Below are 13727 nucleotides of genomic sequence, written 5' to 3' on the forward strand. Positions count from 1 at the left end.
ACACCCGGTACTCCTAGCACACCCGGTACTCCTGGTACGCCAGGTACTCCTGGCACTCCTGGTACAGCCGGTACTCCAGGTACGCCTGGTACTTCTGGAACTCCCGGCACTCCTGGCACGCCAGGGACCCCAGGAACTCCTGGTACACCTGGAACATCAGGAACTCCTGGATCTCCTGGTACTCCTGGTACACCCGGTACACCTGGCACATCCGGTACTCCTGGTACACCCGGTACTCCTGGTACGCCAGGTACACCCGGTACATCAGGAACTCCTGGGACACCGGGCTCCCCAGGCACTTCTGGAACTCCAGGCAGTCCTGGAACCCCAGGTTCTCCTGGATCTCCAGGAACCCCTGGTTCTTCAGGAACTCCTGGGAGTCCTGGAACCCCTGGTTCTCCAGGAACTCCAGGGAGTCCTGGAACCTCTGGATCTTCTGGAACCTCCGGCTCTCCTGGATCTCCAGGAACCCCTGGTTCCCCAGGATCTCCTGGAACGCCTGGTTCGCCGGGAAGTCCAGGCAGTCCTGGATCCCCTGGGTCTCCTGGATCTTCTGGAACCTCTGGCTCTCCTGGATCTCCAGGAACCCCTGGTTCCCCAGGATCTCCTGGGTCCCCTGGTTCTCCAGGAACACCTGGGACTCCTGGTACTCCTGGTATCCCTGGCACGCCTGACTCCACCGAAAGTCCTGACAGTCCTAGCATTCCCAGTAGTCCTGGCACGCCTGGTACTCCAGGTACTCCTGGAACGCCTGGCTCTCCTGGCACATCTGGTACTCCAGGTACTCCTGGCACGCCTAATACCCCAGGCACTCCTGGCACACCCAGTAGACCTAGCACTCCTCCAGGTATTTTTGTTACAATCACTGCATGCAACACATTGAATATTGCTGACACTACAGATTTAATGTATGGTTTCAGCACCCGCCGACTCGACTCCAGGAACTTGTTCAGAGGAAGGATTCTTCCCTGATCCTAGAAATTGCCGTAAATTTTATCGTTGCGTTGGCAGCGATTCCAAATTTATCAAATACGAATTCGAATGCGGTGCCGGAACCGCTTGGGATTCAACCATTCAAAGTTGTAATCATGAATCGGAAGTGCCGAGTTGTAGGGGTGGTTCCAGCTCACCTGGTTCGCCGGACTCGAATGATCCATCTAGCAATGAAGTTGATGGCTCTACTAGTCAACCAGGTAGACCTCAAACAGAAACTAGCACTTCATCGTCGTCATCAGCACCGTCTTCGAGTAGCCCTGCACCTCCGACATCAACTGATCGTCCATCGACTGACGCATCTACAACCAGTTCAACAACTGTCACATCATCAAGTTCCCCAGCACAATCCTCAACAACTGATAGTCCGTCAACTGTTACATCTAGTACAACTACCACAACAAATCGTCCATCAAGTAGTCCAACAACGATCGGTTCGACAAACCCAATCACATCTAACTACCCTTCTGCGGATCAATCCAGCACAACTAGTCCTCAACCTACATCGTCTGATGTTACAGAACCCTCTAATACTGTTCCGTCTACTAATACTCCCGCATCAAACGAACAAACAACAGTAGCAAATAGACCGTCTCCTGGAACAACGCAATGCACGCAAGAAGGATTCTTCCCTGATCCTGAAAACTGCCACAAATTTTATCGCTGCGTTGGCGGCAATTCATCCTTTATCAAATACGAATTCGAGTGCGGTGCTGGAACTGCTTGGGATTCGACTGTCGAAAGCTGCAATCATGAATCTGCAGTGCCAAATTGTAGGAACAGTAGTCAGGATCCACCTAGTACTGAAATCGACGGCACTACCAGTCAACCAGCGACACCTCAAACCGAAACGAGCGCACCTTCATCGGCACCATCGTCGAGTAGTTCTGCACCTTCCACGTCAACTAGTCGTCCACCAACTACATCTACAACCAGTCCAACAACTGTCACACCATTAACTTCCCCAGCGCAATCCTCGTCAACTAGTCGTCCATCGACTAGCGCATCGCCAACCAGTCCAGTAACTACTGCACCCTCCGACAGTTCCACGGCAACCTCCACATCACCTCCTTCATCCACGGTCCAACAGACTACAGACAGTTCACAACCTACATCTTCGGATGTTTCAGAATCAACCTCCGATTCGCCTACCACAAGTAGCCCTGCTACCAGCCCACAAACGACCACCCAAAGTAATTCGCCTCCTGCCACGTCGCAATGTCCAGGAGAGGGTTTCCACCCGAATCCAAGCGACTGCACCAAGTTCTATCGTTGCGTGCGCGGTGAAAATGGTCTCCAAAGATACGACTTCGCATGCGGAGCCGGTACAGGTTGGGATCAGACTCTTCAGACCTGCAATTATATAAGCCAGGTGCCTTCCTGCTCGATGGAAAGCAACGAAATCGATCATGGACCCAGCTCGAGCACATCTTCCTCTGATTCAACATCGCCGATCACCAGCTCTCGTCCAGACGCTGCAACTAACACCGAATCAGATACTACGCAATCGACAGAGAGTTCAGGAACTTCGTCGACAACGGGTCCAGCTTCGAGTAGTTCGGGAAGACCAGCAGAAATACAAGAACCTGAATCCTCGAGTACAGAAAGTTCATCTCCTGCGCCTACGACCTCTGAATCGAGCGGTTCTTCGTCACCTTCCTCCACCGAGTCCAGTGTTCCTGACTGCACCACGAAGGCACCCAATAACACGATAGTATGCGATAACGAGGGTTTCTATCCACATCCAACCCAGTGCGACAAATTCTATCGTTGCGTCGATAATGGAAACGGGTTCAACGTGTACCACTTCGATTGCCCACCTGGAACCATATTCGACCCCAGTATCAGCGTGTGCAACTACCCTGAGTCAGTTTACCCTGCCAGAGACTGCGCGATGCCTACATCTACACCTGCCAGCACTAGCCAGGATTCTGGGGAGTCCACGACTGAACAAATCTCCACTACCACCGGAAGCAGCGCGGAGTCCACCACAGAGTCTAGAGACACCGAACCTACGTCTACTGCAACTTCGACTACGGACTCCACATCCGAAGCTACCACAGAGCCAGCATCCGAAACAATTACCGAATCAGTCGCGACCACGGAGTCCACTACTGAAGCGACTACAGAGGTCACGTCCGAGGGGACTACACAGTCTACGACCGAAGCGACTACCGAGTCTACCTCTGAAGCGACTACCGAATCTACGACTGAAGCAACTACCGAGTCTACGTCCGAGGCGACTACGGAATCCACGACTGAAGCAACAACCGAATCAACGTCTGAAGCAACTACCGAGTCTACGTCTGAGGCGACTACGGAATCCACGACTGAAGCGACGACAGAAACTACATCTGAAGCGTCTACAGAGACCACGTCTGAAGCCACGACCGAAGGAACCACGGAGTCCAGTACCGAGCAAACTACGGAATCCACTGAGACGACCTCCTCCACGAGTACTACCGAAGCAGCGGCAACGACAGAAGAAACATCAACAGCCGGTGCAGAGACATCGACTCCGTGTCCAATCGGAAACTTAACCGACGAGCAACTAGTCTTGGTCTGTCCCACTGGCTTCAGAAGGCATCCAAAGTATTGCAACCTGTTCTATCAATGCACCAACGAGGGTAACATGGAGATCAAGGTACTCGTGCTGAGTTGTCCAGAGGGTACGATCTTCGACGAACAGAAGATACAATGTTTGCCTGAGAACGAGAGCAGTCAGGCTTGCATGGGTACCAGAGCCGTTGGAAGGTTTTATAGAAGATTGGAGGAGAGTCCTGTAGCTCCTGTAAGTACCAACGATGCGTAAACATAGATATCGAGTATACCTTTCGAGAAAATGAAAAAGAACGAAGATTGTTGATATTCGGTAGCCCTTTGAACCTGACGAAATTTTCGCTAGGACAAATATTCAACGAACTTTTTACAGCTAATTCAAAATGACTTCATCGACAAATTAATATGCAAAAATATTCAATTTTAATATTTCACGTATCTTTGCATCTCAAAAAACGAACGCATTTAACGTTAAATTCTGTGTTTCGTCATTGACTGATAACAAGACTGCGGATCTTTATGTAAAATAAGATCTTTGCAAAACGTATTACAAAATATTACGTTATTGTATATGTTGTATATATTACTAGCTGGCCTCGACGCGGCCTCGACACGGCCTCGTCCGTGCTAAGAGTGAGTCGAACTTAGATTTGGATCTTAAAACAATTTAAACTAATGCTAACGTTTAACGTAAGGCAAGCAATTTTCTTGAATTTAAATTTGGGAGTGGAAGCATTTGTTATTTTAAATGAGGTTATTGTCGTATACAGGGTGAATCATGTATCTTGTTCTTCTATTTGTTCTATTCTATTTATTTATTTTATTCTAGTTCTTCTAATATTTTACCTTTACAAAAACAAGGTTTCAGTTCGAAGTCTCAATATTTGTATTTTAAGAATCTGACAGTTTAACCACGTGATTTTCGCAAATCAATCAGTGACACTCATTGTATACAAATGTTGAGATTTCAAATTGAACCCCTCGAGTTACAACAAATTGAATAGCATAAAAACCTTCTCCGTGAAAAAATACATACATGTGCCAAGTTTCGTGTTGACCGGTCAAACAGTTTCAAAGTATCAATCATATACATATAAATATATACAAACATCCATGTTTATATATATATATGGATAGATAGATATACAAAAATTGAACATAAATAAAAATTTATTTTACTCTGTAAATATTATAATATGACCTTTACTTTCATTGTTTTTTTTTTATTCCTGCATATTGCATTTAGTAGTTCCTTGCACATTAAAATTTCCTATAAATGCATGAAGATCCGCAGGCTACCGATAACTTATGAAACTCGTCAGAATGCATGCGCTGATCAAATATATATTCTTTCGAGCTGATTTCACTGTAAAAATCCATTTCTCGCTGACGTCTATTTGATTCCAGGTGAAAGTGACGACTGAGAAGCTCTGTCCAGGAGAGGGACACTATCCTTACAGACAAGGTTGCAGCAATGGGTTCTATAAATGCAAACGCGACTCGAGGAACAGCCTTCAAGGGTATTTGTACAAGTGTCCGCAGAACTTCTTATACTGGTCAGTTTCGAGGAGGTGCGAGCGCGCGACGCGTCTGCCAATGTGCACGCATCTGGCATACAGAACCAATAATTTTTGGGACAATCGATGGCAAATACCAATAGAAGACTACAATCTGTCCGCCAGGAGTCTCCGCCTCTTCTGATCGATAAATCGTACTCGTTTCGAATACTCTAAGAATTCTTCCAAAAGTTTGAAAGGACAGTGCAGCTCTCAGGTCAATTTCCGATGCTTGTCTTATTATTCTCGGAAACGGTAAGGGTGGAAGCGAGAGAAGCAAAGACAGTAGCTATCTTCTTTAGTAATTCAATTTCACGTGACTTGGGACTATTGTACTTGATTTACTTAATTACCGGGTTATTTAAATACTGTCTACACCCTAGAAGAGGATTTTCTACATTGGTACGAATTAATCTGATATTAATTTCTACATACTAGGTTTATCGAAAGGCCTTATCTATTTCCTCAAATTGAACATTTTAAGTAGACAATTAATAGGTCACAGTTAATAGATCCTCGAAGATAAATACTGGAATTGAAAAACCTACGAATAGACTCCTGGTAGATAAAGTGTTAACACATTCATAACCATTGACATAATTTTCACGTAATTCACGTAATTTTGAATTCTATTCCTGGTTGCCGCTAATGTTTACTTTGCAAGTTCTGTTAGCGAATGCTGCAGTGATATGTGTTACCATGGCATACTACAAAATTACTAATAAAAGAAAAGGAATAAGAGAGTGAAAGATAACTGCAATAATTTCGTTATTGTTTTACTTGAATGGCAAAAATTAATATAAAAGATATAATAGTTATATTTTGATATTTCAGTAGTTCCACATTTGAACTTTCAAATGATTGTAAAATTCACAAAATTACTGATTTGATATCCTCACCTTGAAGGTAGAAGTTTATGGCAACCAGAGTTTCGGAATTTCTTTATTTTCGCTGATCGTGAATGTGTTAATTGTTAGTTGGTAAACAAATCTATCCGCAACATGGCTGCCAAATATCCCGCGAAAAGAAGACACGTACGGATCTTCGGCAGCTATCTTGTCGTGCTTCATGATCGATCGAAATGGCAACGACAGTTACTATGTCGATTACTTAAGCACGATCGATTTACATGTAAAAAGTCGTTGACAACTGATCGGGGAATTGGTCTTTTCCGTGATTTTTCTAAGCGTAAGCGCAAAAATCGCTGGAAAACCATGTATCGCGAACATTGGGGATTTTGGTTGCGGGACTCGTATGCAATATGCAACTGTATTCAATAATTTATATCGTGTATGTATTTATTGAGCTAGCCACGCTCGGCGTCTGCGTGCTCGTGTAACTTTTTTGTTATTCTTGAAGGGTTTCCTTTTCAAATATTTTGTGTCGTATTGAATTGTGCGTGCATGTATAGAATTCGACGAATGCAAAGTAATCGTTCACGTGGATTAGAAAATTACAAGTATACAGATGGGAAATTTACGAACGTACAGAAGTTGATCGAAAGTACGACCTTGATTTTATTAACATTAGAACTACCAATCAAGTTCATTAGGCCTATGTTGTCGAACTTCTTTTTAAAATTACTCAATTATCGACAATACTTTTGCAACTCTTTCTGATGACAGTTATCGAAGTAGAATTCAAATTATATCGAAACATTGATTTGCTCCTTCTCTCTCTCTAATTTTAAAGATACAGTTACATGTTTAACAACTATAGCTCGTCCTCGGTAGTTCTAGTGTTAAATTTAATTATGCTCAAAGTTTGCGTTAGAAGAGTATTATACAGCCTCAGCGCCACATTCTGAATACAGTACAAAGTATCAGTAGCCTTTGACATGATAATCGTGTACATAATTGCAATCTAATGATTCTAATCGATGCTTCTTTTATGTAAGACGCTACCATTAATATAGTTTAATGCTTAATGGCGTATTATATCGTTTAAGATGTTTTTCTTTTAAAAAAAGAAAAACTATTCGTTCGAAACGTTCTTAAATAACTTAGGATAGTTGCGGAATACTATTAGTATAATCATCGAATATGTATAAATACCGAGTGTGTTTGTATTAGATCTCTGTGCGAACTGATATTAATAAACGATAAGATCCTCGATGAAGAGTATTTAAAATCTATCCATACATCCTCGCAACGGTTTTGAAGAATACGATCCTACACAAAGAACATCTTTGAAAATGAGATACATTGAAATATTACAAATTTTTTAATTTTAAATTGAAGTATTAATAAAAAAAAAATATCTAAATTAATATTTCAGTTATCTATAATATATCAAGTAATATCTTATAAAGTTATTATTGCCCCCTTGGTACTGTTATTTATTGTAAAATAATTAAATAAATAAAAATACCGAAACATGTGGCGCCATCTCTCGGCGAATCGCTCAAGTTTATCGAGAAATAGTTCCCACTCTGAGCCGCTAGATGTCGCGACCGACATGAAACTTTTCGAAACATAAATTTTCTACTTTCTCTGCATATAAATGTTACATTATAACATAATTAACATAATTCAACATGTAATTGTTGATTTGTACACTAATAATTGTCTAATAACTAGTTTCTTTAATAAATACTAATATCGAAATATGTGGCGACATCTAGTAGCGTGAGGTGGGAACTATTTCACTACAAACTTGAGAGGTTCACCAGAGATGGCGCAACATTTTTTGATATTTTTATTTATTTAAAAAACTTAATATCAATCAATTATTAGTGTTCAAATCAACAATTTGATGTTAATTCTGATAGCTACGATGTAAAATTATATGAATCTGCAGAAAAAAGTGTGTAATTATTAACAATTATAGTGCTGCTCATTCCTCTGGAGCAATGATGCATTTCATTCGTTAGTAATCTTTTGATATTGTCGAGTCAAAAAGAAAAATGCTTCGTGTGTAAACAGTTAAATAAATAGTATTCCACGCATTCGTAACAACAAAGAATAAAACAAAGAATCGTATTAATTATACATTTATAAAAAATAAAGAATAATTAATTAAAAGATATCAGTGGAGCTATGTTACCGTAAAGGTTGGAACTATTTTCACTACAAACTTGGGCGTTCTCCCACCGATGGCGCCACTAACCGAGTCGTAACTTATGGCAACATTGAATAATTATTTATAAAAATGATACATTTGACATATTAACTAATATATTGTAGTGCTATAAAGCAAAGAATATTGTATCAGTACTATTTTCACAACATTTTTGGGTACAACCATTTAGATTTAATTTTTATCAACTTTTTATTTATATAAATAGTGTAAACTATTTGAATAACTACTTTTTTAGGTTATAACATAACTATTTGATTAATCTACTTGTAAAGGAGACAAATTGCAGTCATTAGCTCATATTAAATAGTATGCAACTGATAATGCCATTTGGTCTTACTGGTGACGTGCAGTTACCAATTACATACTTAAATAATATAGAGGGTCCAGGTCTCACCACGTGGAGGTTACTGCATATGGAGACCCAAAAAAATTGCATACTATTTAATATGAGCTAATGACTGCAAGTTAGGATCGCGCGTTAATTAACACAGGTGCACGTAATTTTATTTAGAGTTGCGAATAATAAAAAGCGCCCCGTGTGGCTGCTCTTGTGAGTAATGTGAGTTTTTCCATTTTGTATTTTACAAATCGATGTTGCTAATGCACCTCGCGATCGTTTCTCAATATTTGTTCAATTAACATTCTTTAAAATTAACATTACGAATAATGAAGTGTGATGTCTACTAGCGCCGCGTGGATTTATCTCTTCAACTAAAAACGTGGTTTCCACTTCCCCGCATCTGCGCTTGGTCACCCTGGTTTGGAGTAGTAATGGTGGCACCTATCTATTGGTGGCTGTCAAGCTTAATTTCAAGACCTAATTGTCAAGAACGAGACATTATAAAAAGTCCAAGTAAGCAGAAATACTATAAATAAGAGGGGATTGTTGTCGGTGGAGCAAAATGTTTCGTAGCACGGGTAACTTTGACAAATTATTAGGTAGGTTTTACTAACAATACCCGACAGTCAAAATGTCCGACTTTCAGGAATCAGAATTTTGATTAAATTTCTTACAGATAAAGCGACGAGTCATTTTCAGCTTGAACCTGATTGGGTTGCGATTCTCCAGATTTGTGATTTAATACGTCAGGGGGATGTACAGTGAGTGCATAGTATCATTTGAGTTGAAACTAACCTCTTTGTTTCTCAGTAATTATGAAAAGATTGACATTTCTATAGTGCTTGTACTCGTTTGTACTCATTGATTAATTTTATGCGTCTTCCTTATGATTAGTAAAACTTCACTAGCATTTGTTAACTCTTTACTGGTTTACCTCTTAATTCCTACTCCTTAATTATCATAAAAAATGAATTTGAACAATGTTTCACAATTACATAATCAGTTTTAATTTTTAAATGACTCAAATATTATGTTTTGTGTGTATATAGACCTAAAGCAGCACTTGCAGCAATAAAGAAGAAAGTGACCAATCCTAATCCGCACGTGGCTTTATATGCGCTATTGGTGAGAAATAATAACTAATTATTTTAATAAATAACTTATTATTAAGATTACCTATCCCAAATGAAGACATTTTTTCGATATAGGTTTTAGAATCTTGTGTTAAAAATTGTGGTGCATTTATTCACGATGAAATTGGTACGAAACAATATATGGAACAACTTAAGGACCTAGTGAAGACAACAACGCATGACAACGTCAAACTCAAAACCTTAGAATTAATTCAAACCTGGGCACATGCATTTCGAAATAGTCCTAAGTATAGAGCAGTGCAAGTATGTCTATTAATTCTTCTCTATTTTTATTAATGCTATACGTTAATATTGATTAAAACTGTATATTTTAGGATACACTTAATATTATGAAAGCAGAAGGACATAAATTTCCTGCTTTGAAAGAAAGCGATGCAATGTTTATTGCTGATACTGCTCCAGAGTGGGCGGATGGTGATGTATGTCATCGCTGTAGAGTGCAGTTTGGAGTTATGCAAAGAAAACATCACTGTAGAGCTTGTGGCCAAGTATTTTGTCAAATGTGTTCAAGTAAAGTATCTACTTTACCTAAGTTTGGGATTGAAAAGGGAGTTCGAGTTTGTGAAACATGTTATGATCAGCTCAATAAGTAAGTACGAATTTGTTTCTATCCTACATTGTTCTTAAGTTTATTTTTCATTTGTACAATTTATTTCTATAGACCATCAACAATACAAAATAAAGAAGTAGATTTACCAGCTGAATATTTGAACAGTTCGTTAGCACAACAACAGCAGGTAGACAATCTTTATAAAGAATGTTAACTGTAAAATTAAACATTAATATGTACAAAAACTACGAATTTTTTATTTCATCTTTTATTAGGTGCCACCTAGGAAAACTGCAGCAGAACTTCAAGAAGAAGAAGAATTAAACCTTGCTATCGCTTTAAGTCAAAGTGAAGCAGAACACAAAGAAAAGGAAAAGAAACGGGTCACTAGCAGTGTTTTAAAATCAAATACAAACACTATGAATAGAACAACATATTCTCCGCCACCATCTCCTGTTAGTATTTAGAAAATTTTACATTTCATTGAGATATTAGTTAATTTTCACTTTACAGGGCCCTAGTCCATCAAAATTACAAGAAGAAGAAGAGATTGAACCTGAACTCGCAAAGTATTTAAATCGCAAATATTGGGAACAGAGACAAACTGTGATAGAAGAACATGCTTCTAGAGCAGATGTTACCAGCCCTTCGGCTCCTAACATTAGTAGTCCAATGCCAGGAAAAATTATAGTTGCAAAACAGCAAAATGGAGAAGTTGACAGCCAAATGGAAGAGTTTGTTAATGCATTGCGTTCTCAAGTTGAAATATTTGTGAATAGAATGAAGAGCAATTCATCGAGAGGAAGATCAATTGCCAACGATAGTTCTGTTCAAACTCTATTTTTAAATATCACTGCTATGCATTCAAGGTTCGTTCTGAACTACATTCAAAATTGATGTGAAATGTGTAAAATATATGTACTCAATTAAAACTTGCGAATTTTCTATAGATTATTAAGATACATTCAAGAACAAGATGACAGTAGGGTATATTACGAAGGTCTTCAAGATAAATTGACACAAATGAAGGATGCTAGGGCTGCCTTAGATGCTTTACGAGATGAACATAGAGAAAAATTAAGGCGACAAGCAGAAGAAGCTGAAAGGAAAAAGCAAATGTTGATGGCTCAAAAGTTGGCAATTATGAGGAAGAAAAAACAAGAATATTTGCAATACCAACGTCAGCTTGCTTTACAAAAAATTCAAGAACAAGAGAGAGAAATGCAAATGAGACAAGAGCAACAAAAGCAGCAGTACATAATGGGTAAGCAGTACATATGTCTGATATGATATTTCAAGATGATTTTCGTTCTATTACATCAATTTTAGGTGGTTATCAAGCAGTTTCTGGCTTTATTGGTCCATCTCAAGGTTCCCCTGTTCGTCATGTTCAATATCAAGGACCTGGATCTAACTATAATCCTATGTCTCCTACGAATCAAGGATACATGTATGGGCAACCTTCTGTGAAACAGTATCCTATGCAAGGCTATAGTATGCCACAGATGAATGCAATACCGCCACATATGATGGGTCCATTACCTAATCAAGAGCAACAGCCAACTGATCCATCTGTTCAAGGACACGAAGCCATGGGAAGAGTTACTGTTTCTGGTCCCGGAATGGTGAATGCATTAAACAAATTTGTATATATGCTTCATGCTAGTATTTCTTAACTATTTTTTACATCATTTAAAACATTACGGTGTATATATTACATTTTATTTTATTATTTTTTGTTTACATTACTTTCAAAGATGTCTCAAATGACAAATCCCATGCCGCAACTGCAACAGACAGGTGGACATCAAATGGGACCGCCGCCACCTCAGCAAGGTCCACCAAGTCATATGACGCAATCACAGCCTACATCAGGACATATACCACCGCAGCAAGGAGTGCCTCCGCAAATGCCGCAGCAGGGACCACCAGGTCAAATAGGTATACTTCAAAGCCACATGGGTCCTCCGCCTGCTCAAGTCGGACCTGGAGCACATGGTCCACCAGGTCAAGTCGTTGGCCTTCCACATCAAATAGGACCACAACAACCATCTACGTTACCAGGCCCCCAGGGACCTTCAATTCAGCCTCACGTTTCAAACACTCCTATTTCGTCCCAAGGTTCAGGAACCATTCCACCATCTTCAAGAACTGTTGGACCAATTCTGACATCAAATCAGACGATGCAAGGTCCTCAGGGACCTGCTGGTTTACCAACGATGGAAGGCATGCCTCAAATCCCAGTGTCTCAGGGACAACAGTTACAATTCCAACCAGCAGCATCTCTGCCACCTACATCAAATGAATCTGTACAAGTTAAAGAAGATTCTAAGCCTGAAACAGCAGAGCTTATTTCCTTTGATTGAAAAAAATTATATGCGGATAAATATTAATCGGTAATTAAAAGTGCATTTAATGCTAGTTTTTTAATTATAAATTTTCATTTTATATTGGCATTGATTATTTTAATTTTACTCGTAGAATTTGTTATAAGCTTTATCTAATCGACAAAAACTCATTTTTTAAATTTATTAATATAGTTAAAAAGAAATTAATTATATTGGTGATATCTAATGTATTTAGTACACATTCGTTAGGGCAAATTTCATATACGTTGTGCAATTTTCTAATAAGCAATAAAATATTATTTAGATTACGTTATTAATTTCAGAGTAAATACATATACATATATTTTATAGTGTCCAGTGTAGGAGTCCTAATTATCGTAAAACGATAAACCCGAAGCGTTAACAGAAAGGAGACAGTGTTGATATTTATTTTAAGTTCTAGAAATTGCTAATACACGTAATGTACAAAGTGAAGTAGCTAACATGTTATAAAACAATAATGCTCAAATATTTGTCGATACAAATAAATGTTTCAAGTAAAAGTTAAAAGATCCGAAGGGGAAAACGAAGGAAACCTACTAATTTAAAACTCCTATTTAAAGCTTTTTATTACCATAAATGATGTTGTATGACAGCCTATTAAACTCGTCTCAACGTCAGCATTCCTAACGTGGAAAAAATCCTATGGTTACATTTAAACAAAAACGGTGACCCTGACACAGCCTCAGCACCTGTATCAAAACAAAAAATAGCAATCTCGTTTGATAATTCTCTTCGAATCTTCTAACTTTTACCTGCAAAGTTTTTTTTGTATCGACGATTGTTTGAGCATTATTGCTTTGTAACGCGTTAGTTGCTCCATCCTGTATACACATTTTAAATACAGGATTTTTTTGCATAATTGCTAATGAAAGTTCTTTGTAATGTTTAACTAACAGAAACAAACTTCCATTATATATAGATATGTATGTTAGATGAAAATGTATATACAAAATACTTATACGTTACATAGTATAGAGGAACAAAAGAAAATTAGTTTCGCCAATACCTGACCTTTTGTCAAATATAATGTACCTTGTTTTCTCACAAGATTAATTATAAGATGTTAACTCCTCTATTAAAAGCATCATGAAACATGAGATTTTT

The 13727-nt window shown here is 39.0% G+C and overlaps 2 protein-coding genes across 6 annotated transcripts in view; both read left to right on the top strand.

The window, feature by feature from the left end:
- Nucleotides 1-7215, top strand: part of LOC128881014 (mucin-2-like) — a 32020-nt gene extending 24805 nt beyond the window's left edge. The window contains 5 exon segments of the mRNA XM_054131651.1: nt 1-847; nt 921-1118; nt 1209-1397; nt 1887-3784; nt 4960-7215. The exon segment at nt 1-847 is cut by the window's left edge and continues 11 nt beyond it. Of these exon segments, the coding sequence (XP_053987626.1) occupies nt 1-847; nt 921-1118; nt 1209-1397; nt 1887-3784; nt 4960-5253 (3426 nt within the window). The 3' untranslated portion in view covers nt 5254-7215.
- Nucleotides 7216-8933: 1718 nt separating this feature from the next.
- On the top strand, nt 8934-13720 carry LOC128880771 (hepatocyte growth factor-regulated tyrosine kinase substrate). Of its 5 annotated transcripts, none has more exons than XM_054131196.1 (11): nt 8934-9128; nt 9206-9290; nt 9579-9654; nt 9738-9926; nt 9998-10272; nt 10345-10420; nt 10509-10688; nt 10747-11102; nt 11184-11497; nt 11563-11858; nt 11991-13720. In XM_054131196.1, exons 1-11 carry the CDS (start codon nt 9092-9094, stop codon nt 12597-12599), a joined length of 2493 nt encoding a protein of 830 aa, XP_053987171.1. In that variant the 5' UTR covers nt 8934-9091; the 3' UTR covers nt 12600-13720. The 5 variants fall into 5 exon arrangements, with proteins under 5 accessions (XP_053987171.1, XP_053987173.1, XP_053987172.1 ...); XM_054131198.1 differs by having other exon boundaries at nt 12030-13720; XM_054131197.1 differs by having other exon boundaries at nt 11578-11858.
- The last annotated feature ends 7 nt before the right edge of the window (nt 13721-13727 follow it).

The sequence above is a fragment of the Hylaeus volcanicus genome, chromosome 8 (genome assembly GCF_026283585.1).
Source record: "Hylaeus volcanicus isolate JK05 chromosome 8, UHH_iyHylVolc1.0_haploid, whole genome shotgun sequence".
NCBI classification, from domain to species: Eukaryota; Metazoa; Arthropoda; class Insecta; order Hymenoptera; family Colletidae; genus Hylaeus; species Hylaeus volcanicus.